Below are 26,618 nucleotides of genomic sequence, written 5' to 3'. Positions count from 1 at the left end.
AGGTAAAGTGCCCATTTCATCAAGTTTTCTCCTTTTCACTTGTTTTAAACCTGGTTCCCTCAGTTTCTTTTGATGTTCCTGAGCATCTGGTTCTGCCAACAGCCTTAGCCATGAGGCACCCGTGTTCAGCTTACGGTCTTGGAATAACCAGGTCATAATAACTGAATAATAACGGAGTAACCAAGACAAAATGTTGGCTCCCTTCTCCCAGCATCCTGAGGGAGCACAGCCACAGGTTTTGCTCTAGCTGTTGTAACCTGGTCTGGGTTTTCCCAAGGCCCAGGTGTCAGCTCTGTTATGAAAGCACCTTGTGGGTGCTGCTCTGCAAAGGGCTATCAATGTGGGAATCAGCAGTTAACAGTATTTTTTTTTCTCTGGAAGGAAATACTCCAGGTTCAGATCAGTTAATTACAAGGCGTGTTTTCTCCAAGTGCTGCTTTTCCCAAATTATCTTAAACTGATGACTCTGTCTTTAGAGAAACTTGAAACCTCTTTACCTCTGATTTCTCTTATACAGCACCTCTGAAGTCTGAGTTTGTGTCTCCAGCACATGGCATTGGCAAAGCACACACATTTCCCACTGCAGTGAGTGCATTACCATGCTGATGTCCAGCCGATAGATAAGCTTTTCACTTGAGAGTACTTACGGATAATTCTTTAAAAGGAAGCTCTTTCTCTTCCTGGGGTTTTCAGACACTACATCTTATTCCATATCTGCTGCTTGTAAGCTTCTCATGGTCCAAAGAAAGATGTTTCTGGCAGCAGGGATCACTAAGTCAGATAAAGAGAAATTCTGAAGGTGCATGAAACACTTCTCTAACCTCGCAGTGCTTCTGTCTGTGCAAGGGGAAGGTGTTGTCCCTTGGGATTTATAGGACAGGTGCCGGGCAGTGCACACCACAGGCAAGGACCGGCTGCGTGCAGCAAGGAGAGGTGGGTTTGATGCAGCCTGTACTGGGGACAGGGTGGCTGGTGGCAGCACACTGAATGTGCTCCACACTGTGACACCAGCAGCTGTCCCCTCCCTGGGACACAGCTCATGGCAGACACAGAGGATCATACATATGCACAGCTGACTGTGTCACATCTCTGCTTGGTGCCAGAGGTGGTTGTGGGAGGTCAAGCTGCTTTTTTGCCACCCTTCTCCTCACCCCTAGGTGAAAATGGATGAACCAGCAGCAGAGCGAGCTGGATCAGCTCTGCCCTGGGCAGGTTGCATTCTGGGACTGCTTGGGTTCCCTGAGCCCGAGACACTGAAGGAAATACGATGGAGAGTGAGAAACGCTGGGCTGGGGGGCCCCGTGATGTGGCAGAAGCAAAGAGGCCTGAGAGCTGTGTCTCACCTGACTTCCATCAGGTCTGCATTTATGTTTTATTCATACACTTAACAGAAAACAGAATTAGCTGTAACATATGCCCTAAAACAATGGTGATATAACATAGGTTGTACAGTATGTAACACGTATTCTCGGAAAAGATCTGTGCACGCAAGCCCACAAGATACCATGCACGGCTAGCAAGCAGGAGAGATTGCCCCCCGGCACTAGTCAGAGGGCACTCCCCCGGATCCTGGTAGCAAGTGAGTTTTATTGTTCATTTCACAGTCTTTCTTTCCCTGTAAACAATTTGCTCTGGATGTAAACTGTCAGAGGGCGTGCTGACGGGGAGAAGGCTCAGGGCTGTGCACAAGCCATGCCAAGCTTGGCGTGGTGTGGTGGGGCGCGGGGACACGGGGCTGCCTGGCACTTGTCAGGGGCACTTGTCCTCTGCCTGCTGCTACTCGTGTTCTCCCCGTGCTTAACTCAAAACCTACCTGGCCTGAGTGGGAGGAAACCCCCAGACCGAGCACGCAGCCACTCAGCTCTTCTGCGGGCTTAGACCTGCTGTGGCGGGTGGGCTTTAGGGAAGCAGGTTGGAAAACCACGAGTAGATCTATCGGAAAAATTTCTCTCCGAAATTGTACATGAAAACAAGTAACTTAGTGCAATGACCTCCATTAACATGGGGTTAGTCTCAATGCAGTGTTATTCTTCTGCCGTTTCCTTTTCTAACTTTCAATCTGCAGCTGATTTGTTTAATTTATTTATTGGCAAGACACGGGAATGTCCCAGAAACGCTTCTGGAGCTGCAGTTGGAATAAGGTGGGGTCAGGAGGGCTTGGTGTATTATCTTCATTGTTCAACTTTTGTATCAGTTCCAGAACTGGAAAGATGTATTTTGAAAAAGCACCGACCCTGAAGTATGAACCCCCTTCCCTGCAGAACCCCTCCTTGCCAAGGATCTGTGGAATAGGCCACACCTCAGCTTAATAAATTGAAAATTGACACTATGATCTTTGAATTTTTAGAACATTTACTATTGTCTCTACTTTTAAGGCTCAAACCAAGCCCATCCCAGTCAAAATAATTCCCATCAAAGTGATCTGTGAGCCTGCACAGATTGCAAGAGCCGCAGATTTCCTTTTTTCATGTGTCCTTTAACACTAAGGCCATTGATTTCACAAGTGCTTTTGAGGCAGTCCTAGCTGATGCCTTTCCTGAACCAGCCCCTCCCTTGTCTGGCACAAGTGTCCATGGGACAAATCAGACCAGACACCAGAACTGGGTTAAAATGAAGCTTGCAAGAGGGAAAAAAAAGAAAAAAAAAAGAAAAAAAAAAAAAGGTTCATTTATTTATTTTAACCTGGATAGGTTCCTCAATCCTCTTCTCCATGTTGTCAGGGGCAAGTAAAAAAAGTGGTATGAAGGGAGAGTGAAGAGCAAATTATGGGTGAAAGGACAGCCTAACCTCTAAATGGATGGAGATGATCAGCCTCGCTCACCTGGCTTCAACACAAACGCCCTCCTTAAGCCTTCAAGTATCTCTGCGGCCTTAAATCTCCACTTCTCCCCTCCCTGGAACAGCCTCCAGAAACGAAGAGTGGCAACTGTGGCACAGCACAGGGAGGAGAATGGGAGCAGCACTGTGACTAGGAGCGGGACAGGGCCGTGGCGTGCACACATTGCTGGAACTGAACAGCTCCTGCACTGAGGTGCAGCCCTGGAAGGGGTGGTTTGTGACTCACAGCTCCTAGGGACCAGAGGAGAAAGCTTCAGTGCTGCCAAGCAGTGCTTTGCTTCATGTGTTCCCCTTCTGCATCCTCTGCTTTCTGGTTTCTGGTGTGAATGACAGTGGCTCAGCAGTGCACGTGTGACAGTGCAGGAACATTTTCATCTTTGGTATCTGATTTTGACTTTTTAACTGAAAATAAATAAATAAATAAAAAGGAAGTGAAGTGCTAGGCTGTCCCTTTCAAAGCACGATGGCCCAATGGTTCAGACTGATGGCAGATTGCTGCTACTACATCCAGATGGTGCTGCTGGGAGATGCTTCTTGTGGGTGCCACCACCTTGAGACCTGGCTTTTGCTCTTTCTGAAGGATATCACTGGTGACTCCTGCTGCAATTACTGTATGAAATGTGGCTGAATGCAGAATTCTGCATCTCCAAAAGCAACGTGAATTTGTCAAGGGTCGCCATCACTCTCAAAGGGTAAGATGGAGGCCAAAGTAGGAAAAAAGGAGAGGTGCATGACAAGGGTGTTATCTGGGGGTAGGAATTTATCACATGACTAAAAATGGTGCCTTGGATTTTGGAGAGACCCTTCACTTAGTTCTGGAAGCTGTGTCTTTGCTGCCCTTTTTATTTACAGAACAAGTTGCAAAAAGCAGTTGTTATTTTAAAGACGTGAATATTTTTGATCTGAAGTGCTACAGCCCACCGGAGATTTTGATATATTTTTTTTAAAATGTTGGCTAATTTTGTATTTTGAGTAGGAAGCTTCAGCTTCACACCACTTCTACACATGCTCTTGCTCTGCTATCCAGCAGTCCCTGCATGCTAAACTTGTAACCGAGACGTTCCTCCACTGATCTCTATGGCTTTTATTGGGGTTTTCTTATTGCTCACCTTACTGTGGACTTTGAGGAGGGGAATATCTGAATTAGCTCAAAAGGATTTAACCCATAAAACACCACTGGGATGCAGTGATATTTTACATGTCCCTACATACCCACCCAGCCCCAGCTTTTGCTTTGCTTGCTAGCAGATGAGTGCAGCAGGGAAGGCAGGAGCAGGGCGAGCTGCCCGCAGTGAGCGTCCCCCCTCGGACACCACCCCGCTGTGCCCACCCTCACAGCGAACAGGAGTGCACAGGCAGAAAAAGTCTCCAAAAAAGCAGCAGCATTGGTGTCTTGCACACTGACATAGGTCATAGAGGAGGCAAAGCAGCAGCGGGAGGAGGTGGTCCCACACTCCCCTTGCCCATCCGTATGCTTTGGCACAAGCTGGGAGGCAGCCGGTGGCTCCAGCATCCTGGTGGGCAAGGACACGTGTGCCTGCACCACCAGCCTGCTCATCCCTCCTCCGTAAGGGGTGAGGAGGAGCAGCAGCGAGTGTTGTGACCACAGCACTTGGAAAGAGGCCTCACACACCGCTGCCGAGCAGAGATCTCTGCTGGATCCGCATGGATTTCAGTCTGAGGACTGTGGCTGTGGCTGTCGGTGCCACCTCTGCCCGCACAGGAGGGCTGTGGACTACAGGCTGGGGCTGGGCTACTAGAGGGGATGCAAGTGCCGACTCCCTGGTGCCCATTTCGGATGACTGTAAGAAAGCAGCCAGGAAGACTTCAGAGAGAGTATCTCTGGAGTGGGCAGCCTCCCCTGCCGGTGCCACACATGCATGGTTTCCAAGCATGGAGGAGAATCTGGATATAGTGCAGCCAGTCCTTCAGATGGGATGTGAAAGCAGAGGCCTCCTCCACCAGCATCGCCTGAGGTGCAGCGTGCAGAACCCATAGCACGTCCCGAAGCCCCGATGAAAATGAGCCAACACCCAGCTCGCCGTCTCCTCTTCCACTCGACAGCTCCCAGCGCCCATCCCAAGCCTGTACATTGCCGCGGAGAAGACCTGTGACATTCACCCGGGTCGTAGCTGCCTCCCTGCGCCTGCGCCGAGGGTTCGGTGCTCAACGGTCCCGTCGGAGGGGCAGCGTCCGGCTACTTGGAGCTCGTGTACTTGGTGACAGCCTTGGTGCCCTCAGAGACGGCGTGCTTGGCCAGCTCCCCCGGCAGCAGCAGGCGCACGGCCGTCTGGATCTCCCGCGAGGTGATGGTGGAGCGCTTGTTGTAGTGCGCCAGGCGCGACGCCTCGCCGGCGATACGCTCGAAGATGTCGTTGACGAAGGAGTTCATGATGCCCATGGCCTTGGAGGAGATGCCGGTGTCGGGGTGGACCTGCTTCAGCACCTTGTAGACGTAGATGGAGTAGCTCTCCTTCCTGCTCTTGTGCCGCTTCTTGTCGCCCTTCTTCTGGGTCTTCGTCACGGCTTTCTTGGAGCCCTTTTTGGGGGCAGAAGTGGACTTGGCTGGCTCTGGCATCCTGGGGGCTCTCTCCTCTGGCCCTCAGAGCTGCTTGGAAAGAACAACAACAACAACAAAAAAGGTTTGTTTTCATTCTTTTGCAGGATAATTCTACTGAAAGATGGGAGAGGCTGAGTCAGTGGCACCTCTGGATCTGAGACGAATGCCCTGTGACCCTGTGCAAGCATTTTTGTGCTGCCGCCAAGGACCATGCTGCTTTGTGCATGTTTTTGTGCTGTGCTCTGTCTAAATCCCCATGACGCTGGCCTTGTCAACAGCACTGAACCCAAACCCAGTTGGCATCTAACCAATAAATATGGGCTGGGGGTGGACATGTGTCTGAGAGGAACATTCAAGCTCCGGGGAAAACATTAACTGCAGCACGGATTAAGTTAAGCCTTTCTGGAACGGGCTGGAGACACTTGGATGATATCACTGCAGCCACCTTCAGATGAAAATGTTCAGAAGTGTTTTATACAGTAACTACAAACCCCAATAGCTCCTTCTTTTTTTCTGCACGTGCACAAAGGTTTACTCTGAGAGTGCCCATACTGCTATTGGTTTATACCATGCATTACAGTGCAATATAAAAAGAAGATTTAAGCCAGCGGGCTGCAGTGCTGGAATCTCTCAGCATTAATGTTAGCTAGCAAAAATACCACGGAGTAGAAAAGCTCAGAGGAGGTGGCAGGAATCACCCTACAGAGAAGCAGGAATGGGGACAGGAAGAAAAAATTGAAGTGCTTTAGGGCCACATGTCGACTGAGACAAGCTACGTGGACTGAAATTATTTGGTGTTTGGTGCTTTCTGCTTTTGGGGGAGCAGGCCTCTGCTGGTCAGCTGGTGCCAGAAATGCCAGATCCCCTCTCTGACTTTTAATTCATTGTGCCTCAACTTGCAGGGCCCTGACCTTTAGCTGACTGCTGTTGTGGAGAAGTGCAGCAACACAAAGGCAGTCTGTAAAAAGGTCATAAAAGGGGCTGCCTCCTCCTTGCTGCAAATTTACATGCTACGTGGGCCAAGGGAACCGCGATGTTGCAGCCTGGTCTGCTGATACAAATGGCTTTGTGTTGGAGTGCTCCCTTGGAAGACAAGTCCCCTCCAGGCTTTGCTGGAGGATTAGCTTCCAGCATCGCTCTGGGGCTTGGGCTTTCACTGCTCTGCAGCCTCCTGCCTCCTGCCAGGGCTGTGCCCCCCTCGGGGCTGACCTACGAGTTGTAGTCGGATGGCTGAGAGAAGAAAAAGGAGCTTCGGGGCAGACGGCACCTGAGGAAATCACAGAATGGTTTGGGTTGGAAGGGACCCTAAAGACCACCCAGTTCCGACCCCCTGCCATGGGCAGGGACACCTCCTGGGCTGCTCACATGGGTAGAAGTAAACAGGAGAGAGAAAGCTGGGATGCTCTGCAGGCCGAGGGGGATCAATGTGCCCACAGCTCAGTGGGTACCAGCCTCGTCTTTCCAAACCCTGTCAGATCAATGTCTAACCTTTTCCTTAAACCCTCCAAAGACATCACTTTCACCAACCTATTTGCTTGGCTCTGCCACCCTTCTTGATTCTTTCAGGGTGTTTTTTCCCAGTGGAGGGATTTGGAAGGGTAAGCTCTGGATTGCCCCAAAAGTACAGGAGGTGCCTCAAAGCTCTGCATTTCCTCCTGTGGTGACACCAGAATTTGTCTTCCCTTCTTCCTCTACTTGGGAAGCAACACTGGGAAAATAAATCCCCTACTGTTTGTGTTTGCAGACCTGAAGCATTGGAAAGGCATTTTTCCAAGACAAGAAATAATCGCGCGCTTGCTTCTTTTTCTCCGGAGCTAATTCCCTGGCTGACAAACACCGCAACTGAAAAATGGGAACGGCTGCTTCTTGGGCTTTTTAAAAAGGACGTGCTTCCAAAATACCCATCAACCATTAAGTGGACAGCAAGGCAACTTCTAAAGAAGGAATGCAGCACATAAAAGGCACGGGGGTGACTTCATTTGTCTCCAGAAAAGGTTACGCTTAGCGGACAGCTCTGCCCGTTCATCTCGCTGGAGCCCTTGGGTAGCACAGCCAGGGTCTCGCTCCTCTCCCATGTATGGCTGCAAGGATGCTGAAGTTCAGCAATTAGCACAAAAGCTTCAATGTCATTGCTTCTCTGCACCTATTTCTTTGCAGCACACAGTTTAACAGCTAAATAATACCTCCTTTGGGGACCGGCTGCCTGCCTTCCAGTCTGTGGGAGAAAAAAGAAGCAGTTGCGTTTCTTCTGGCAGCAGCTGACCCTGCCAGAGCTGGACCAGACAATCTCCAGAAGTGCCTCCAGCCTCAGCCACTCGTTCTGTGGCTGCTGGAAACCGAAGGACCTTTAATCTAGAACAGGCTTCATGAGCTGTGTTCCCCAGATGGACATCTCGCATGGGATACTGCAGCTCGAGATGCCTACAAGCACCCCTAATGAGGGCTCTCCAGGTCCAGGCCCCCCTGGGACACTGGGTATGGCCATGCAAGAGCAGACAGTTGGAAGGACCAAGGTGAGGTTTTCTCAGACTCTTGAGGAAAGCCTTTGGGCACATTTTTCCTTTTCAGCCACTTTTAATGCTGTGAGGCAATCAGTTATCAGTGAACACAACAAAATCAGCCACAGCATTTCTCCCAGCCTGTCCTAAGCTGTAAGCAGCAGCCCGCCTGCTGCCAGAAACCGGAGCAGCAAGGGATGACAGATACATCTTCCCTCGAGTTGACACCCCTTTCCTCAGCATCATTAAAAGCAAAATGAGCTGAAAACATATTCAAAGATACAAATCACTGCAGTTTCTCGGATCTGAAATGGAAGAGTCCTGCTGAGAAATCCCACGTGAGGCCTGCTGCTGCCTTCGTTTTTCCTAGGCCTGATATATGATAGCTAGGCAGGTGGAGAAGCACCTTCAGCATTTTTTGATGTATTTTTTGCTATTTTTGGGGCTTGCTGCTGAGTCTGGCAAACCTGTGCAGGGATGACAAGGGACATTGTCTGGCCTTTGGGACCTCTCTTCATGCAGAGGTGGAAATGACACTGGGATTTTTCTTTCTTTTTCCCTCTTAAAAGCTGTCCTCAGCTCTGTGACATCCACTGTAAATCCTTGTGCCCACTGCGCTGCTCCCTTGTTGTATCTTACTAATCAGCCGTAGAGGTTACAATTCTCTAATTGGCACTTTGTTCTGAGGATTATCATCCCTTTCCTTAGTTTCTCCTGTGATACAAAATAAAGAAAACCTGGCTTTGATCCTCCAGGCCTAGAAACCTACAGTGAAATTCGCTGCTGCTGTTTGTTTTAGTCTCGAACACAAGGAAGGGCAACAAATCACTGAATGTTTCTGCAGGAAATAGGAGGCTTTGTAACGGCTTCATCTGCTCAGAAATGCCAGTAAAAGCACAGACAGAAGATCTGTTAAATACAGTTTACAAATTACCAGATGTCAGCAGACAACTGGTGCTGGAACAGCGCATTTCTGCAAACCCTCCCCTTTTACCTCGCACCCACCTCAGCTGTTAAACGAGCAGTCCCTGATCCAACAGGTGCCCTTACGCAGCAAGGAGAGAAAAATATCAGGAAAACTGAGAACTGAGGCAGCTATTTCATGGTTTTTTGGTCGCAAGCCTTGCCTCGGCAGCAGAGCAGATCAGGAGTGTGATGAGTCACAGCGAGCCACCGGTGCTGCTTCCTCGTGTGCCACTCATCTGTGGGATGGGAAAGGGTTTTTCTGCTGGCGTGTTGTCTGGCATGTGATGATGAGGTAGTGTTTGCTTTCCTCTGAAGGGATGAGGAAAGTCGTTTTCTAGGATAAGGTAAAGTAAGCTGAATCGGCTGATTTCTTCTAAAGGTGGAGGGGCAGAGGTCGGTGTCAGGACGCCAGGTAATTCCCTATCAGTAACAGTGCCCAATCCTGCATACTCTGCTCTATTTTATTCGATTGCTCCTCTAAAGTTATCATTTAAAAGGCTAAATTTTAACTTAGGAGACACACATGCAATTATTCTTGTGAAGACATTCATGCTTACCATGAAAATACATTAGCTCAGCAGACGCCCCTGCCCCTCCCCATACAAAGCAAGGCTCCAACTCAGCGCCACACACAGGCACCCTGTGCTCCAAGTGACCTACAGCTTTAGCATAAATGCAGGCAGAACTGAGCACAGAGATGCCCAAGCATCCTAACTGACTGCTCCTCATCACTGCTTGTGGCAACACGTTATTTGGGATTTTGGTCCCGGACACTCCTTCTAGTAATCTTTTCTTTGCTGTTCTTTGCAGGCATTTCTGCTTACAACTCCAGCAAACACATTTCTGAACACCAGCAAGAGCTGCAATTTCTTATGTTACCTCCGCCAAAGATGCAAATACTTCTCAGGGCTCTGGGAGCATTCACCAGAGATGCTTATGCACAAAGGAAGGAGCAGAACCACAGATCAGAGCTATCTGCAAGGAACATACGCTGCATTTTTAAAGAAAAGAAAATCTTATTCATGAGCCCAGCAGAGACACAGTACTGCAAGGGGAATGACTGTCAGAAGGCTAAACATTGCTGGTTTTATTCTGATTAGGTGCCTGGGGTCAGTGGGGGTTTAACCTGGGCCTGAAACGACAAGTATGGTGTTTAGAGATGCTCAGCACCAACAGCCAGCACTGATTTCCTCTGGAATCCAGGAGGCTCAGTGCTTAGAAAAATCAGACTCCATGTTTTGTCAGGGTTTTGTTAGAGCAAATAAATACCTGAGTGCTTAAAAAAGCTACTTGACTTTTATCAGCTCTTCATAGGATGACTTGTAAGCTACCTCCTTTGGAATCTCTCTGATCTGCACACTTGACTAACAGGACCTAATAAAAGAGAGTATATCCAGTACTGAAATCTGCTACAATTATCCTCCCATCAGCTTTCCCACAAAGTTTTAAGAGATGTACATTATCACAGCCATCCTCTGTACTCTCAGTACTAAAACCATCCAACAGAGAACACAACCAGGCTCTCTCCCTGGGGGCTTATCAGCAAGTCAAAACCTTAACACAACATAAACTTCAACACGAGCTTCCTCTCCGAGTTCCACAGTTACCAGGATTTGCTTCTTTTGCCACAAATCCCTTCCTTAAGCAGCAGCTTTCTTTATATCCCACTGCGACTGATCTGGACCTGCCCCTGTGTCATCAGAGCAATGCAGCGAAACTGCTCTGAGTACACAAGGGTCTGCAAACCCCATACCTGCAGATGATCTCAACCTGAACTAGAGCAATCCTGCTCTGCAGAAGAAAGCAAGGCATTGCATCAGCTCAGCTACCTGACAGCATCACCAGTTGTACAAATCTTGTGATTTTCCATGTGCAGATGACTGAAAATGGTGTAAAACAAAACTCAGAGGTGGCTGGGTTCTGTAAGGCTAGCCACCTGTTACCCATCAGGAGGGTTACTTTCTCCACGATGCCCTATGCTACTGAAAATGCGAACTGTAGATTCCAAAAAAAAGGCTCTATGCCTAATAAAAAATGAAAATTGCTTCATTTTCGGCCATGATTAGGTCATGTTTTTCTGGAAAAACTGAAGACCATATACTCACCAAGTCTCCTGTATCTAAGTAACTCCTTCTACAGTGGAGCCATGGTCTCTGAAGGAGCTATAGCAATAAGGCTGAAGAATTGCCTTTAAGTAAACTATTCTTATAACTTTGATGGGGTAATGGAGAGTTACCAAAATCCGAGACTATTTTCATTGGTGCTGAAAATGGCATCCATTACAAATGTGCTAACTTAGCACATTTGGCCAAAAATACGACAAGTTACAGCCCATCACCTGCAGGCCATAAGGGGAGCGTGGGTGGCAGAGAGAGAATAAGAAAGCCCAGGAGATGTGAGCTGAGACAGGAGCTATGTGGGAACCGACGCAGACGTATGTGGCACCTCTTCCTCCTACGAGCCCCATTCCTGGCTTTTAGGAGGTTTCTGTGACCTTCTCGATCTGCTACAGCTTTGCATAGCAAAAAGAAACAAGAGCAGAGATCAAACCCCAAAATGTTTCCTGTGGCCAGACCACGCTGATTGGGAATCGTACGTGTGGATATAAAACCAGGGGGAAGAGAGCTACATTCTGAAATTAAACTAAAGATCAGACCAAGGTGATGAGGGTTTTAAGAGCGATATGATGGGCACATCACAACACCAACCTCCTTTGGCATGGGTGAGACAAGCCTAGCAAAAATGTTAACAGCCTTTGTGCCCCGTTTATAGGTCTGTGCTCAGGGGAACTGGGCAGTGAGCATCACAAACTCTCCCCCACGCTGATAGCAGTTTTACTGTGAAATGAAGACGTGTGCCTGCAGGGAAACAGAGACCAGCGTCCTTCCCCAGACCTCACACCGTGCAGCAGGAGAACCAGGAATACAGCCCAGGGCTGCCGGCACCTTGCTCTGCTGCAGCCAGCAGCTCACACTGCCACAGCCGGAGCCGTCCAAGGGCTAGAGGTCATCTTCCAGGCATGGCAGCAGGGGAGCACGAGCCTCTTCTAGGGCACGAGACAAGAGAAGCACAGCCTGTGAAGTGCAGCAGAGCTGGCTGCTCTCAGCGACACAGCAGGGGGAAAGCTCAGGATGCAAGAATTATTTAAGGTGAAGGCAAACTCTGCCACAAGAACTGACAATAGGTCATAAATAGATTTGCATTGGAGGTGGGAAGTAGGAAGCTCACACCCTTTACCTGGAAGTGGAAGGGAGATGGAGAGAGAAGAGGAGAGAGATGAGGAAACCTGTATCTTCCATAAAAACTGATTTTTTTTTTGAAAACATTTCTAGGACATAGCTCTGGCAATACCAAGTAGCTGCTCTGCATTAACCAGATGATCCCATTCTGTTCCATATTGCTGTGCTACTGAAGAGTGGTTATTAACAGGTAAAGAGGCCCTCCACATTACCTTGCTCTTTATTATTTTCTTTATTGTTCCTTCCTTCCTTCTCTCACACCCATTTTAAGTGCCAGGAGCTTCAAAGCCCCAGGAGGTCCCCAGGAGGTTTGCAGCCACTCGGTCCCATTCAACACATGGCGTTTGTACAGGGACTAGCACTCTGCTTTGCCTTTTGAACAGCCCTGGGGCTGGAAAACTTGCAGATCTCCAGAAACATTGGAAAAAAAGTGTCGCAGGCCAGATTTGCTCATGCCCAAATTGGACCACACCATACAACCTGCGTGTGAGTAGTGTTTTAGTGGTGTTTTAATTCAGCTCTAACGCAGTGGTCAGTATTATCAAGTAGAGTCAGCGTGCTAGGCACTACAAGCTGGAAAAGGTGGACTTCTCCCAAAGAAATCAAAGCCTAATTAGGGATACATCACTATTTGTGTCAAGTAAGAATGCAAAGAGCTTCCTGCTGAAGTGGCAACCACTAGTGAAGAAAACAGGGGCTGGTGGGCAAAGTGATCGCCCCAGATGCCAGCGGTCCTGGCTGGTAAGCAGTAATTAGCATAACTCGATGAAGACTTGCATTTCAAAACACAAAGGGGCTTTCAAAGGCAGCAGGTTTAAAATGTCACATTATCTGTACCATGCTGTTATTTTTAACCAGCCCTGGTTCCATCCTCCTACGCTCGTTTTCTTCCTGAGGCTTCCACACCTTTAGTTTCCCCACGGCTGTGGTTTCCCAAGCTGATTCTTCCTCCAGTGAACTGCTCGCCCTCTGCTCTTCCTCCTCGCCACTGGTGCCCCTCCGAGCATCGCATTACTGCCTTGGTTTCAAGAACTACACCTTTATGGGGGACTCCTGAGCCCTTGGGTTCTGCCCCAGTTATTAAGCAGGCACAATCAATAAGGAAAATGATCGGAGCTGGGTTGAGGACCCACCGTGCATGAGAGGATAGAAGAGGGGAATTAATTTTGGTGTAGGAGAAGGGAGGTGTGGAGGACAGGAAAGGGGAGACAGATACAACGTTCCTACCTTCAGAACACAGCTCTGTATCTGCAGTGCATTTTAAGCCTTACACACATCAAGAATGGAAATAATCTGTGTTTTTACTGGGGTGATCAGAGGGCTCAGTGCCGATGGGATGCTCTCGTGTTGCCTGCCCCAGGATGCTCACTGCCTCCTGTCTTGCAGCGCCCCACTCGATGCCCAACCATTTTCCCGGTTCCATAGAGGCCAAGGTGCCAATTCTCCCTCTCTGCTGATATTTTAGCAACATCCTCGCCCTTCCTTCATCCACGTTTGTCAACTGTTCACTTCTTTTGGTATTTCTGTTCCTTCATCAGGCATCCTGCCTGACCTTGTGGCACACGAACAAGGAGACTCTTTTTATCTCCTTGCTTTTTCTGGCCCTTCACACTAAGAGTTTTCTTAATGCATCGAAATCCAGAGTGGTCCCAACTGTTCCTTCTTCTCTGTCCTTCCTGTATCTCATTTCAGCAACTTCTTTTGTAAAAATGTCACTTGCCTTTCTGCTCAAGCTTCTTCTCACCTTCTAGGCTAATTCACATCCTCTTTGTAATGCTAAACAATCCTGCTGAAGGTGCATTTTCAGTTCTCCCTCCCCTTTCTTCCACTGCCTCCTGCACAGACCGTATTCATTGTACTGCCACCTTTGCAGCTTGTTCTTATTGCTATCTATATGCCTTCTTCCCTGCAGTACTGTCTGCTGGCAAAGATCAGTCTCCTACACATAATTGCTTTCCTCACAAGTGAGAGGACTATATAGGTTATACAAATGGGTTATATGGAAAGATTTTGTGCCCAAAAGCATGTCCATTTTTCCAACTCTGGCAGTTGATATAATACAAACATCACCTTCACTCTCCAAACAAAAATCCTTCATCATCATGGCTACAACACCACAGCTTCTTCCTCCTGCTGGGATTACCCTGGGGAAGGACCTGCCACTGACATATCTGAACTCTCCACGTCTCGTATCAAAGTCAAGTCCTCTGCAAGTGGAAACTCTCTGTTCCCTGACCCTGGAGTCAACCCAATAAATTGCCATTTTTAACAATTAGCCCACAAAAACTTGCTGCGATGGACCACCAATGTATTCTCACTTAACTCAGAAAAGAAAAAAACCCTACAACTGTTCTACAAGAAGCTTTCGGGATGGTTCAAAAGATAAATGATCAGCCCCAACAGCTCGTATCTTCAGGAGGGTCGGTGCAATAATATGACAAGCATGGTGATTAACTCTCACCACAAAGGGAAATGTTGAGTTGAGGTAGGTGGCATATAAAATCCCCCACTCTCTTTATGAGTCAGGTAAGCTGCCAGAAGGCGGAGGTGGGATCCGTGGGATGGAGCTGTGTTCGTTCCAGCCAGCTAATGTTATGCTTTTTGAAAGAGAAAAAAAAATGGTTTAATTAATAAATCAGTTTTGCCAAAATTAAGAGACCTATTTCAAGAGCAACATCTAACGCTTGCCCTTGATCCCCAGGATGCTGTCTGCAGTGAAAGTCAAGGAGAAATATTGTTAAACAACTCCACCCCCCCACCACCTGAGGTTCAAATAGCATTTTTGGGTAATGCATCTCTTCTTCTGTCTCCCACCCAACGCCTATGATCCTGCAGTCACATTGCCCTCCTCTCTCCCTGGCTCCAGAAGAAAGGGAAGCTGGCGAGCCAAGATCCCAGTCTCACCGCCCCGCACAGAGCCCTTTCCAGGGGCAGAGCTCAGCCCTGGTGAGGAAAAAAAGCACTTCCTTCCCAAAATAGCTGCACAAAATTGGATTAATACATGCATAGAATGAGATGATTAGGGAAAAAAAAAAAAAAAAAAAAAAAAGAAAAGCATCTTTTGGTCTTATTTTGGGTCAGTCCAGGTTTCAAAGATAAATTTGAATTGACAGCAGCATCCCTTATTTAATATTATAGATTTTTCATTACTGAAACCAGATTTAGAAACGTGAAGAAAATTCCATTAGTTCCTCGGGCTCCTGCTTACAGCTCAGCCCGAACAAGCTGCCTTCCCAGGTTCACTTCTGAATTCAGGAACATTTCCCACGTCATTAATAATTCTTCAGTCCAGCTGATAACGTGTATTTGAGGAAGGGCAAAGAGCAGAGGGTTTCAGCCCTGGGAGAGAGATGCAATAGGCTGGGACTATCGGCATGAGTCATTTCTTTGTTTCGGATGGAGAATGGAAGATCTGGAGTGGAGCACACATACATATCTGTAGGCATCTCTGTATGTAAATGGCAGTTCAGAGAAGGGACAATGAACAAAAGAACAGCGTGGGGGAAAAATGTAAAGAGGAAGACAAAGTAAGGGCTGAAGAGAGATTTCAGGGAGAAGAGAGCAAGATAAGGTATTGAAAACAGGCCGGAGGAGGAAAAAAAAAGATGGGGGGAAGGATACATGAAATGGGACAAAAAGGAGAGAAAAGGCATGGGTGGACAAAAAGCAGAGAGAAGGGGGAAGGTAGAATAACCAGTAGGATGTTTGGCAAGACAGAAATATTGTATGATAAATAAGACGTAGGGAAGAGAGACATGGAGGGTCGCAGTAAGAAAGACAGGCCTGGCACAGCTGAGATGAGAAATGAGCAGCTGGAGGAAAAATCACCGCCCAGAAGAGCGCTTCTGGAGCCGCAGGGAAGAGGTGAGGCTGCCCCAGAGTCACGCCCTGGGAAGCGAAAGGCAAAACCAAGGTGAAAGGTAAAACCAAGGAGAGAAACGACAAGGCCCGGGAGAAGACAAACGGTACCATGCTGCTGGGTTGTGGCCTTTTGCCTAAAATAGGAACCACGAAGGTCACTGAAATTCCCACTTCGATCTCACATTTGGAACTTGAAGAAATTTCTTTCTTCCCCTGCAATCCTTCTTCATTCCCTATGTTGGATTAAATTAATGAATGTACACCCCGCAGTTACACCTCCCTGTCAGGGAATAAAGCCCTAGACACCATTAAGCCCGAAGCAGACCTTGCTCTCTGGCTCCCTTTGCGTCTAGAGGCTTCGGCAGAAATATTCCAGCAGACGAATCGAGGTTTCCTGCAGCTCCACAATCACCATGTAGGAGCTGGGTATCATTAGCAGCTTGAGGAAAGAAATAGGAAGTCAAGAAGGGCGTGCGCTCAGGGAAAAGGCTTGTTTTGCTTTCATAATTAGCAAATCTTGCCAGTACAAAGGGAAAAATTGCTGCTGGTACCCAAACCGTCACTCCTTTGCACCACAAATAATAGGAACAAAAGAGGAGGGTGTGGGAAGCACATTCATATCATCAAATTCCTCCTGTGATTAGCATGGGTTCAGTGTAATCACAACCTCACCGGGAAAAGAGCACGCTATGACAAAAACGCTGTGCAGGCTATGGAGTAAAACCCCGGGAAGATCAAACAGTGCTCTCGGGGCAGCAGCAGCCTGAGACACCAGGGCTTTATTAGTAGTAACAGCAGCAACATATGGGGATGAATGAAACCGTGTTTGTAAATGCGACAGGCGATCGCACCCCCTCTCTTGGCGGTCGCTTTTTCCCGATCTGACTCAGCCTCCCCACGGATCCACTCCCCCATCCCTCGATTCATAAATTCTCCATCTCGGGGAAAGTTACGGAGGCACCGCACGAGCACAGGGTGTGAGATGATGCGAGACGGGCGAAGGGCGCTCAGTGCCAGCGCCCTGCACCCAGCAAAACCCGCAGTGCAAACGCACCGAGCTCTCAGCCCTTTGCTGCCTGCAGGGGGGCACCCTACAGGACACGGGGGCTCGCTCCTTTCTGCTGGAGGCATGCAGTGAGGCCGAGCCAAACCCCTTACACAACTGCGTGATGCTGCGCGGTGACGGCTCCGCATTCCCTGCGTCTTGGGACACAGGCGATGTGATATGTGAGGAGGGATGGTGAATGAGAAGGGCTCCTCACAGCTCCTTGCTGGCGGTGGAAGGGGAGCGGGGTGAATGGGAAGACAGCGGTGATGCAGGAGAAGTGGTGCATGCTGAGCAGGGCTGGACACCCTGCAGTGCTGTGGGCACTCAGGAGGGCTGTACACCCAGCAGGGCTGTACACCCAGCAGGGATATACACCCAGCACTGATGCACACCCAGCAGGGCTGTGCCCCTCACTGCCTCCTCCACATCTCCCAGCCGTTCCCAGCACACCCCCTGGACCCCACGGACCCCATGCGGGCTGTGTCTCCGGGTCCATCCCATGCCACCCCCAGCCCCGCCGCCCCCCGCAGCACCTTGCCTGCCGGCCGGCCGCTCTCCTCCGCTGAGCCAGCTCCGGGGACGAGCCTCCAGCACCGGCCGGCCTCGTAGGGGCGGTGTTGGTGGCGGCGGGGCCGGCTCTGCGGCGGGGCCGGTGCTGCGGGCCGGGGCCGGGGCCGGGGCCGGGGCCGGGCTCGCCGCCCCTTGCGGCCGCCCCTGGGCCGGGCTGAGCGCCCCGCCCGCCCCCGCCCGCCCCCGCCTCCTCTGCGGGCTCCCGCCGCGGCCCCGGCGAGCGGCGGCTGCGCGGGGAGCTGGGCACGGAGGAGGAGGAGGAGGAGGAGGAGGAGGAAGAAAGAGGAAGAGGAGGAGGAGGAGGAGGAGGAGGACGGGCACCTGCTGCCGCCCGGGCAGGGCCGGGGGCTGAGCGGGCGCACCCAGCCAGGGGGGCGCCCAGCGGCTCTGCGGGCCTGGGCTCGGCGGGGAGCGTGGATGAGAGTTTGCTCCGATTTCCGAGCCGGGTGAGAGCCGCGGGGCGGAGCGGAGCGGAGCGGGGAGAGGCGGCTGCAGCTCGGCCGGGCGCCTCCTGCCCGCAGCCGGCTCCGTGGCTTTTGTTCCCGGCCCCCGAGCACGCAGCAAACGCAGCCCCCGTGGGGGGGGGCTTGGGCTTGGGGTCGTTGGGGTGGGCGTGATGCTGGCTTGGGGTGGGGGTGAATGCGTGGGGGTGACCCCATCGGACCTCGCTCGGCCACCCCGCTGCCTGCTTGTGCCTGTCGGAGGCGTTGCGAGCCCGCCTGGCCGTAGGGCAGTAGCCACACGCTCGCCCCAAGTAGCCAGCGAGGTACGGGAGCAGTGCGGTGGGAGAGCCTGGGGTAAGGCTGGTTTCTGGAGCAAGCTGCCAGCCCTTCAGGAGGGCCCTATAGCTCTGTGCATCCAGCCCAGGCCTCCTGCCCGCTTCCCTGGGTTGTTGCAGGGCTTTGAGGCACCTACAGGGCAAGTCGGGGGAATAGCAGCCTTTTTTGCCCCATTTCCCTGCCGTGCTTCGTTATCACGGTTTTGGGGTGGGTGGCTGTGTTAGGCTTGTACGAACGTGGCATAAATGCTGGGCTGGTGCTTGGGCTTTGCGTTCCCAATAATGGTTTAGATAGGGTGGGGAGGGGAAATATTTAACAAGAGGGGATCCCAGTGCTCCACGTTACCCGACCGCATCGTGCCTTAATTTTTACTGTGCGACGAGTAGTGTTGTCCCTCAGAATTAGGGATGTGAGCTGCCTTAAACCTTTTTTATTTTTATTTTTTTCAATGTCATATCTAGTCATTCAGAAGGGAGGGCTTGTTTAGTCCTTGCCTGTTGTCTTCTGTAGCTGCTACTGGATCTTTAACCTGCCGGTTGCGGGATGGATAAAATAGGAGATTAACTCACCGTGTGGGGCTATCAGATGGCACAGAAATCCCCCAAAGTCCGAGCGAGGTCCCACCGTTTCTCCTGCGGTGGCCTCAAGCTTGCTGGGCTCATTTCTCCACCCTAACACGGGTGGCTTGGGGCTGCGATGCCCGGCTGGAGCCGGGACGAGGCGCTCGGTGCGTCCAGCTCCGCCGCTCACCTCTCGGACGTGGTCCTGCTCAGCGGCAGGTAGGACCAACCTGGGTGGCGTTGGGCCGATGGGTTTGTGTTTAATTTGAGCTGCCGAGCCCCATTCTTCCCAGCGGGTTGGGGGGTGCCAGCTGCAGGGGTTGGGGTGCCGCTGTGGGGTGAGTGCAGCTGTGGCTCCCCTTGGGGCCGGGTGAAGGTGGCACCCAGGCTCTCGCCGCTGTCCTCGCCCGCGCCAGCCTGCCCGCCGTGGCGGCTTCGCTGAGGCCTGGTGACGTAAATGCCTGTGGGGGAGGGAGGAATTAAGGGCAGCAGCTGGGAAAAGCCTCTCCTGGCTCCTCAGGGAAACCCGGTTTCGGAGGAGAAAGCCCTGCTGGGGGGGGGACGCGCAGGGGGCTGGGGCAGCCCTGGCTAGGTGTGAGCTCCCCGCGACATTCAGCCTCTTGGCTGAGCAGGGGCAGCTCCTGGGCACTGCCCCTTCCCCTCCTCCCGGTGTGTGATGCTCAGGGCTTGTGGACACCGACCATAAGTTCCTCGTGAGAGTGTGTGTGTGTGATATCGGATGGCAGGCTTTGGATGTTGGTGGAGAATAGCAGGCTTGGGGGGAGAAAATGGATTTGGTTTTGGTAAGGAAGCTTCTGCAGTGTTTAAAAAATGATTGGTGTTGCTGTTAGGTTGATAAACCTCTGGAATAGGAAACGCTGTGCATAATGCTCCGTATGTGTGCGGTGTCTTCGGCATCATTTGGCGCTTCAGCACTCACTCTTCAATACAGAGACTCCAAAACTAAGAAGGAGCATTAACCATTTAACCTCCAAAACGACGACAGATCTGCTGGAAAATTAACAGTGACCCCATCTCACGGCACGTGATCATGGAAAAATCACCATTTCGTTTTGAATCAGTCACCGCAATTCTGGAAAATATGAGGCGGTGTTTTGTGTGGCAGATGGTTCCTTTAAAAGATCTGTGGTGCTTGTCTTTTTATTTAAGACGTAACAGATCACATTTTGTGATGTTTTCTTTCTTACAGGTATGGAAAATAAATACTGTTTAGCAATGCCTGAGGACCTTGCTGATTTTTTTTTTTAATTATTTTTTAATTTTTGGTTGCAGCTAAGTAGCTATTCAGTGGCTGCTCCAGATCTCTTTCTCCTTCACCTCACCCCAGTATTTGTCAGGCTTATCAGTGTTACTCCAGAGTTTCCAAAGCTCTGGCTATTACCAGAAGACCCCAGTACTAGGTGCAGAAAATCTGCCATCCTGAATTCCAGGCCCTCTTGTCCAAACCTGGCTGTGCCTGGCCCAGATAATGTTTATAACTTCCTAGCTTTATTCTGCAATACTGGTTCCTTTTCTTCCCTACATGGATTTATTTTTCTGGGTTAAATGCTGCCTGCACGGCAGGATCTGTACTGCATAAGCAGAGATGCGTTCCTCTAATGCGTTGTTTTCATGACACAGGGTTTGAGTGCAGGAAAAGCTTCTGACAGTCTTGCTCCATCAGGGCCTTTCAAAAGAGATTCTCTTGCTGCCACCATCGAGGCCTTGCACGTTTGTGAGCTGATCTATGAAATAGTCGTGCATGGTGATACAGCCGTTAAACCTAGCTTTTGGGTGGTGATGTTGGGATTTATGCGTTTTGATCTCTAAAGTCTCTGAAAAATGCAAGTTTTCTCTTTTCATCTCATGGTTGTTGTCAGTCGTATGGATGTGGGGGGGCGAAGCAAAGATGCTGAGCCTCCTCCTGGGAGGTCAGAATTTATTAAACCAGTAAGATTTCAGTGGTGATCTTACCTTAAAACTGAAATGAGTTAGTGCTGCTTTTTGGTATGACATAAGGAAATGAAGTAAGAAGTCTTTGAAGGCACTTCAGGCTTCATAAATATTAACAATCTCTGCAGTCTTCGCAGAGAGGAAGGGCTAGGTTTTTTCTTTGTCTTAATGGTACAGTTTCCCTTGCACAGTAGATCTTCTTGCCTTGGCTAAAGAGTAGCGTTCAAATGCAAATCAAAAGTACCTTATCTGTGGTTAGTAATATGTACGTTATTTGTGACTATCTTGTTCTTTTCCCCCTCCACCCTTTAACACTTTCTCCTATTTTACACTCTGGTAGTTGTAGATTTAATTCCTGATTTAGGAGACCAGATCCTCAGAGATGCTTATATGACTGAAGATGCAGCTCTTTGCTTCTGAGAGCAGTGGAAGGTAAAGACTCCTAACTTCTTCAGGTGCATTGGAAAATTTCTTTCTATTTGCATCCTGGGTCGCCACGTGTCTTCAGTTCTTACCCGTGTTAATGAGGAGGAAACCCGCTGGGTATGTTGGATAGCGGTATTTTTTAAACATGCTTTGAGAATGCCTGCAGTTGTCTGGTTTACTTTTAGTTTGACAACTGTGTCTCCACCTGAATGGAAACTGCAGTTCAGTTGAGAGGCAGCTTCTTACAAATCCTGAGTTATTGCAGCGAGTTCTTTGCGAGTGCCTGCTGAGAACGTGTTGCCTGTCCTAGGTAAATATGCTATCAAGAGTGCATCAGGCTTGGAGTAGAGCTTGTTCCAGCTGTCTCAGGGACTGATGCAAACTAGTCTTTATTTCCTTGCATGTCATAAAAAAATAAGTGACTTTTAAAGTCAATTTTGAGCGTGCGTTTTTTCTCTTCTCTGGATGCAGGTCCTAGAGGTCACTGCTAAGTCCCTGGTGATGCAGCTTTCTGAGTGCTGCTGCCCTTCCGCAGGAGCTGACGTCTCCAGTTTAAAATAATAATAAAAAAAAAAACAACAGACGCTTCAGCCCTCTTTTCCTGATCCCGTTGATGCAGACGTTGGTACATCTTTTGACCTGTGATTAAGGGATTTATGACTCGGTTTGCGGGATGCACATGCCTAGGAATTGTCATCATTAGACGCTGAGTCACATGGGTATGTGTTCCTCGGGTTGTGTGCATATGGGCTTCTGTATAAAACTTAACACCTTCCAGTTCTGGGTGAGCGCTCGCTTATGGTTGTGTGGGCACATCTTTGCTGGGTGCTGCTCTGGCTCTGCAGCAGCCACCCCACGCTGTGTTTTAGTCCATCAGGGCTCACCTGGCTGTTAGTGGATACTTGCTATTGAGTCTCCCTTTTATTGAGTCTCCCTTTTGGCATGCCCGAAGGTGAACATCTGTCTTATAAAGTAAACACGGTGAAGTTCAGACATTTTTTCTGCCACATCTGTTTTGTACGCTCACATGGGTAGCTGTAGTCAGTGTTGAATGTAACATTTAGAAACAGGGATTTTATTTTTGGGTCAGTGCTTCAGGTGAGGGGTAAATCTGTTAGTGGAGTATTGACAGCCAAGTAACGCTACTCATAAATGGGAGGGAGAGAGGGGAATAAGAAAAGGAATGAAGTGTGAAATACCACTCCATCCATGGGATTCTCATCAAACCCTGTGGGAGGGGACACTCTTGTTTCTTGAGTGTCCCCTCATTTATATCTATATGGAGTTGACTAAGCTGTTTTTTGAAGATCTTAAATCACAGAATTATGGCTTGTTTTGGAAGGGACCTTAAAGTCCACCCAGTTCCACCCCCCTGCCATGGGCAGGGACACCTCCCACCAGCCCAGGTTGCCCAAAGCCCCATCCAGCCTGGCCTTGAGCACCTCCAGGGATGGGGCAGCCACAGCTTCTCTGGGCAGCCTGTGCCAGGGTCTCACCACCCTCAGAGTAAAGAATTTCTTCCTTAAGGGACACGACAAAATAATGTGGAAAAAGTAGTCAGCAGTTCTCTGTGTCCAAACGCAATGGTTAACAGATGCATTTTAGATTTCCAAAGTAGTCCCCTGAAAATAACGACATAATATGAGAGGTCTGTACTTATCTTAATTAAAGAGAACAAAGCCATGCATTCTATGGTGGCCTGATGCATACAATTAGTGCCTGAGTTCAATTAGTTTCCAGCTGCTATAACCATGCTATCAGAGCTCTTGGTAGGACTGTCAGGGATTTTTATTAGTATCTGGCATTACTAATGCTTGGCATTTTTGCCGTCCTGTACAAGCCAGTTGTTCTTTCAATATTCATTTCAGGTATAAGGTTACTTATAGGGAGAACACTTGAAATTCACTGGTTTGGAAACCAACCAAGTCTCAGTGGCTGAAAGTTAATCTCTGAGCTTTCAGTGAAGGATCCCCGAATGTCTTCAGATGCTTAAAGCAGCGTTTATTTCATAACTTGAAGTTTATCGTTAGCTTAACTTTTGTAAAGAGGAGTCTTCACATTAAAAATGCGAATGTGAAAGGGAGCTGCTTAAAATAGCATGAGCAAGTGTTTTAGCTCTGGAGCCATCTTCAGGGGGAAAAAAAAAGTCTTCCCGTCTCACACTGCTGATTTTACTACCTGAAATCCCACGCTCAGGAAATGGTTTGTGTGTTTCTGTTCCCCTTTCTCTGAATTTCATCTGTGTTCTCAGGTGTGCACCGTAGCTGCGTTTTTAAACAACCTCCTGGGCTTCTCAAGGTTAAAGGCACTTTGTCATTGCTGGGGCAGTGTGGCAGTGCTGTACAGGGGCATGTGGATTTATAACTGTCTGCAGTGTTTAAGGAGTATCACAGCCGTAGGGATGGGGAAATGCAGAGCCTCTGGAGAAGGAGTTCTTGAAATGTTCTTTGAAGGCCGTGCATAGCCCGTGCTGCTGAAAAGGATTTCTGTGTTCCCATTTGCTTTTGGTAGAGCCAGCTGATGTCTGTAGCTGTACAGCTTTGAGGTCGGTCCCTCCGAGTTGTGTGAGGACCGATGTGGGAGTCAAAACCCTGCAATTTACTCCAGATCTTTGGAGCCTTATGGTCCTGTGCTTCAGGCGTAAGCTGCTCTTCCAGACATCGCTGCAAAAGTAGGACCCAGCACAGGTTTTGTGCCAGGGACAAGGTGCTGCCAGGAGCTTGTGATTTTTTGCTTTCTGCATTGCATGGAGAGGGTGGTGTGCCCAGCTTAGGCTCCGCGGGTCTGAGCAGCAGGGAAGAGACCGGTCTGTAAATACCTTTAAAATCCTGCTCTGGGGCTGTTGGGCCTGGGCTCTGAGCATTTAGGAAAAGATGCAGTTATCACAACAAGATGCTGTGTTGCAGCAGGAAAAAAACAGCATGTTCAACACCAGAAGATGAAATGTTATTTACCTTCAGTGTGACGGTCCTTGCTCTTAAGTAGTCCTTGATGAATACAGCTGTGACTACCTGATTTAAAACCAAGATGCAAGGCGATTTGTAATCCAAGATCCTATCTTGGGGATACGCTCACTTTTTTGGGTTCAGGGCTTTCTTCACCTTTCTTCTTCCTCACCTTTTCCCTCCTGGAATGAGGAATAATGCTTAGGGAGCTGTCTGCGTGTCCCATCCGTGAAGCTCCTGGCTGCTTCCCAGTGCTGCCCGGAGCCAAGGAGCGCGATTTCAGCCAGCAGCCATCCTGTTTGTGTGGGACAAAGGTGGCTGTGAAGCTCTGAGCTTGAGAGCAGCAATACATCCTAAGCATCCCTGTGTGACCGCGGCTAGGACAACTTCAGACTGTGCTCATCAGGTAATAATACTAACAAACAGCTCCTTAGAGGGCCAAGTCTTGCATCATCTTGCAAAGATACTGTCATTGGTTGGGGTAGGAATAAGCGAAGCATTAAACCACTCCAGTTTGATTAACTTTGTAGTATTTTGCACTTCTTTTATCCAAGATCTTCAAACTCCTCTCAGAGGCTAATCTATAAAGGAACCTAAAAGATACTGCAGGATATCTGAGATCCCTTTTTGTACAAAAATGAAGCGTAGCTTGCTTTTGTGTAAAATGCTGCTTGGTCTCAACACTCCGTGCAAAAACTGTGATCACGCAATGAGGACTGTCCTTTCCAGTAAGCAGAGCAACGGACTGGACATGCTGATCCTTTAAGAGATCTGCCAGCTGCTACAGGATGCTGTACTCCCAAGTCTTGCTTGAGCTGTAGGAGTTTCCTGGAAACTTGCAGTAATTAAAACTAACGTCAGGAGCTTACAAAACACTGCAGAAGTGAAGGCTGTGGTCTCCTTCGGATCATCTGGAGCTAGCCCTGTTTTGTTTCAGAGAAACGTTGTGAGTATAAAGCTTTTAAAAGGGTCTCTGCCTACTATATAGGTTTTTCGCTTTCCCTTCTCAGAGTTCCTTATGGGTGTGAAGAAATTATACACATTCAACAGCTCTTATTTTTACTTCTAGTTATGTGAAATAACTTGCCTAAGTAGGATAGTTCTGATTTCCCCAGAAAGCTCTGTATTAGAAATCATTTTTACAACAAAACTGTTTTTTTTTTTTTCTAAAGCTACTTCTGCTTTTTTTTTTTCCTGTTCTATCTAGTAGCAATCTTCTAGTTTTTGAGGGATCTGCTAACAATGATTGCATTTAATGCTGGATTACTTATCCCCTTACAAAAATGCTTAGGAAAAAAAAAGTCACAAATACCATTTCTTGGAATATTTTGTAGGAAGAACACAGAACTTGCATTGCTTAGGAGTTTGAATTTGACCAGCGAAGCTCTCTGGCACTTGGCAGTCCTCTCGTAAAGCAGAACAGAGACAACATATGCTTTCTGAGGGAGGAACAGTGCCCAGTATTTCCAGATTGGTTTTCCTGGTGGTGTGTGAGCCTGAATGTGCAGTATCTGCTTTGGTTTTCACTTAGATAAAAACAGTTGGAGAAGATGGAAGCTATTTATAAGTACCTTCCTATTTTTTGTTAATGCTTTGTAATTGCATAAATATTTTTTTTTCTTTATAGATAAGCTTTAAGCATTAAGCTATTATCTGTGACTCATTACTGTAGAATCTGCTGTTGGTGAGTTTTTATTGTCTTTGTTAAATCATGGAAAATCTTTCCATGCAGTTTATGTTTCTTTTTGTCTGAAGCAAATTACATCTGTTTATCTTACCCGCTGGTGGCTTTGTTCTCAGCTGGCTAGAAGCTCATGCTATCCGAGAGCTACAGCAGACCTCACGCATGGCACAAAAATTTCATGTGTGTACTTAGCTGGTGAACAGTTGTGTTAGATGGTTTTTTGGAAACACTATGTGGACTTGGGCAAAAAAGTGTCTGTTTGTTTTATAGGTGGTGATTTGCTTTTCCACTTTCTCCTCCCTTTTCAAAAGCTTCAGCTAAACAAAGTGTTGGTAGTTAAACAGACTGATGTTTCATAGGGCTTCTTTTTTTAAAGTCCGTGATATAATGAATTGTATAAATGCCAAAGTTGTTATGAAGTTAATAGTGTGTTATTGTAAATGTCAGAAGAAAAGTAGGTAAAGACAGATCTGCTGGGAATGCTAAGAAGGGGCTGGACCCCGAAGATGACTGGCTAACCACAGCTTGCTTGTTATCTGAAACAGGAGATGAGGAACCGTATTTAGGAAGTATAAGCATTGCTGGTGCTTCTGAACCATGGAGGAAATACCAGACGCCAACGCTTGAAGTAGATTATCTGCTACTGCCATACGTATTTTCTTACTTACGAATTGATCATCATTTGAATAAA

General features: G+C 48.6%; 1 protein-coding gene and 1 pseudogene across 5 annotated transcripts in view; one reads left to right on the top strand and one right to left on the bottom strand.

The window, feature by feature from the left end:
• Positions 1-1,333: 1,333 nt before the first annotated feature.
• On the bottom strand, positions 1,334-19,028 carry LOC311423456 (histone H2B 5 pseudogene; annotated as a pseudogene). 2 transcript variants are annotated; one of them, XR_014698874.1, is made up of 2 exons: positions 18,929-19,028; positions 1,334-5,446 (listed from the first exon to the last, which is right to left on the bottom strand). The product of XR_014698874.1 is annotated as a histone H2B 5 pseudogene (transcript). The 2 variants fall into 2 exon arrangements; XR_014698875.1 differs by lacking the exon at positions 18,929-19,028 and adding an exon at positions 17,544-17,695.
• GRAMD4 (GRAM domain containing 4) overlaps positions 17,870-26,618 on the top strand; it is a 78,193-nt gene continuing 69,444 nt past the window's right edge. For 2 of the 3 annotated variants that reach the window (XM_084497369.1, XM_084497367.1), the window contains exon 1: positions 17,870-18,026. In XM_084497369.1, coding sequence (XP_084353495.1) covers positions 17,998-18,026 — 29 coding nt within the window. In that variant the 5' untranslated portion in view covers positions 17,870-17,997. Of the gene's footprint in view, positions 18,027-25,086; positions 25,190-26,618 lie in introns of those variants that run through there. The other variant, XM_084497371.1, reaches the window with a different exon arrangement.

Source organism: Aythya ferina (assembly GCF_964211825.1).
Source record: "Aythya ferina genome assembly, chromosome: 1".
Classification (NCBI taxonomy): Eukaryota; Metazoa; Chordata; class Aves; order Anseriformes; family Anatidae; genus Aythya; species Aythya ferina.
This window is presented reverse-complemented; position numbering and strand designations above follow the sequence as displayed.